General features: G+C 36.4%; 1 protein-coding gene across 1 annotated transcript in view; it reads right to left on the bottom strand.

Annotated features, from left to right (window-relative positions):
* Positions 1 to 770: 770 nt before the first annotated feature.
* The window catches only part of LOC114031982 (guanylate-binding protein 2-like), a 1,912-nt gene continuing 1,581 nt past the window's right edge, over positions 771 to 1,101 (bottom strand). The window contains exon 4 of the mRNA XM_027847183.1: positions 771 to 979. Within this exon, the coding sequence (XP_027702984.1) occupies positions 771 to 979 (209 nt within the window). The remainder of the gene's footprint in view (positions 980 to 1,101) is intronic.

The following is a 1,101-nucleotide window of genomic DNA, read 5'->3' on the forward strand; positions in this document are numbered from 1 at the left end:
ATTGAATAGATTTGGGGAGAGTCTATTCTAGGGAGACCAGATATGGTCTAGGGAGAGTTCCTGGTTCATAGGCCAATAATTTCTCAACAAAAATAATAGGATACTTTAAGCATGACATCACATATGCTGCAAAGTAGGGCATTTGATCTTTTGTAAGAGAAATAGAAACAATTTAAGAAGTGATAAAAAAAGTATTACAATTTTTAAAAGACATTAAGCAAAATTTAAAAAAAGCACTTCACCATTTATGAAAAGGTGAAATAAGGAAAGGAACTGGGAATTCTGAAATAAAAATGTTTATTTCTAAAAAAAAATGGAGTGATAATCATGTAGTAGGAAAGACTGAAACAGTGGTCTATGAAACCTAAATTTACTTGGTTTCATTAATTGAGGATCATCCAAAGGGCGAAGGAGAAGCATATTATAGGTATGAGTAGGTACATTACCAATTATGGTTTGCTCAAGAAAATCAGGATAAGGGATACTATTAATCAGAGAAGTTTGATTTGAAAAAATCATGTGACAAGAGTGAGAAGTTACCAGCAGACACTTCACATGCTCCATTAGCCTCTTTATCAAGAAAAGTCAAGGGACTTGCCCTGCATGTTGGGTGGCTCCTAGATGGAGGATTTCTATGAGACCATTGTCAAGAGTTGACTCAGATGAGAGGGAGTGGCTTTGATTATCCCTCCAAGCTCCCAAGTTCTTTGAATCTTTTTTTTTTTTAATATAGAATTTTAAAGATTAGAAACTACTTGTTATGCATGAATTCATGGATTGCTTACCTTGAGTTTCAGATCCAGGGCCCTCCTTTGATCTTCTTCTAACTGTTTCCTTTCTGTTTCCATCTTTTCAGTCAATTGCTTTATATGCTCATGGTAGCTTCTTTCGTTCTGCTCTATCATCTCCTGGGTCTTCTTTTGCATTTCCTCCAGCTGCTTTCTAGCAGCCTCTGCAGCCTGAGCTTTCATACGCTCCACTGAGGATAATGAAAAATTGGGGAAAATTCAAGAGAGGTGAAGGATCACTGGTTCCCAGAGCAGCATTCTGCTCTGTTTTGTTATCTCAATTTAAATGACTCAACTTCTTGGTGTTGAATAC

This window comes from Vombatus ursinus, unplaced genomic scaffold, assembly GCF_900497805.2.
Source record: "Vombatus ursinus unplaced genomic scaffold, bare-nosed wombat genome assembly UNPS02015335.1, whole genome shotgun sequence".
NCBI lineage: Eukaryota > Metazoa > Chordata > Mammalia > Diprotodontia > Vombatidae > Vombatus > Vombatus ursinus.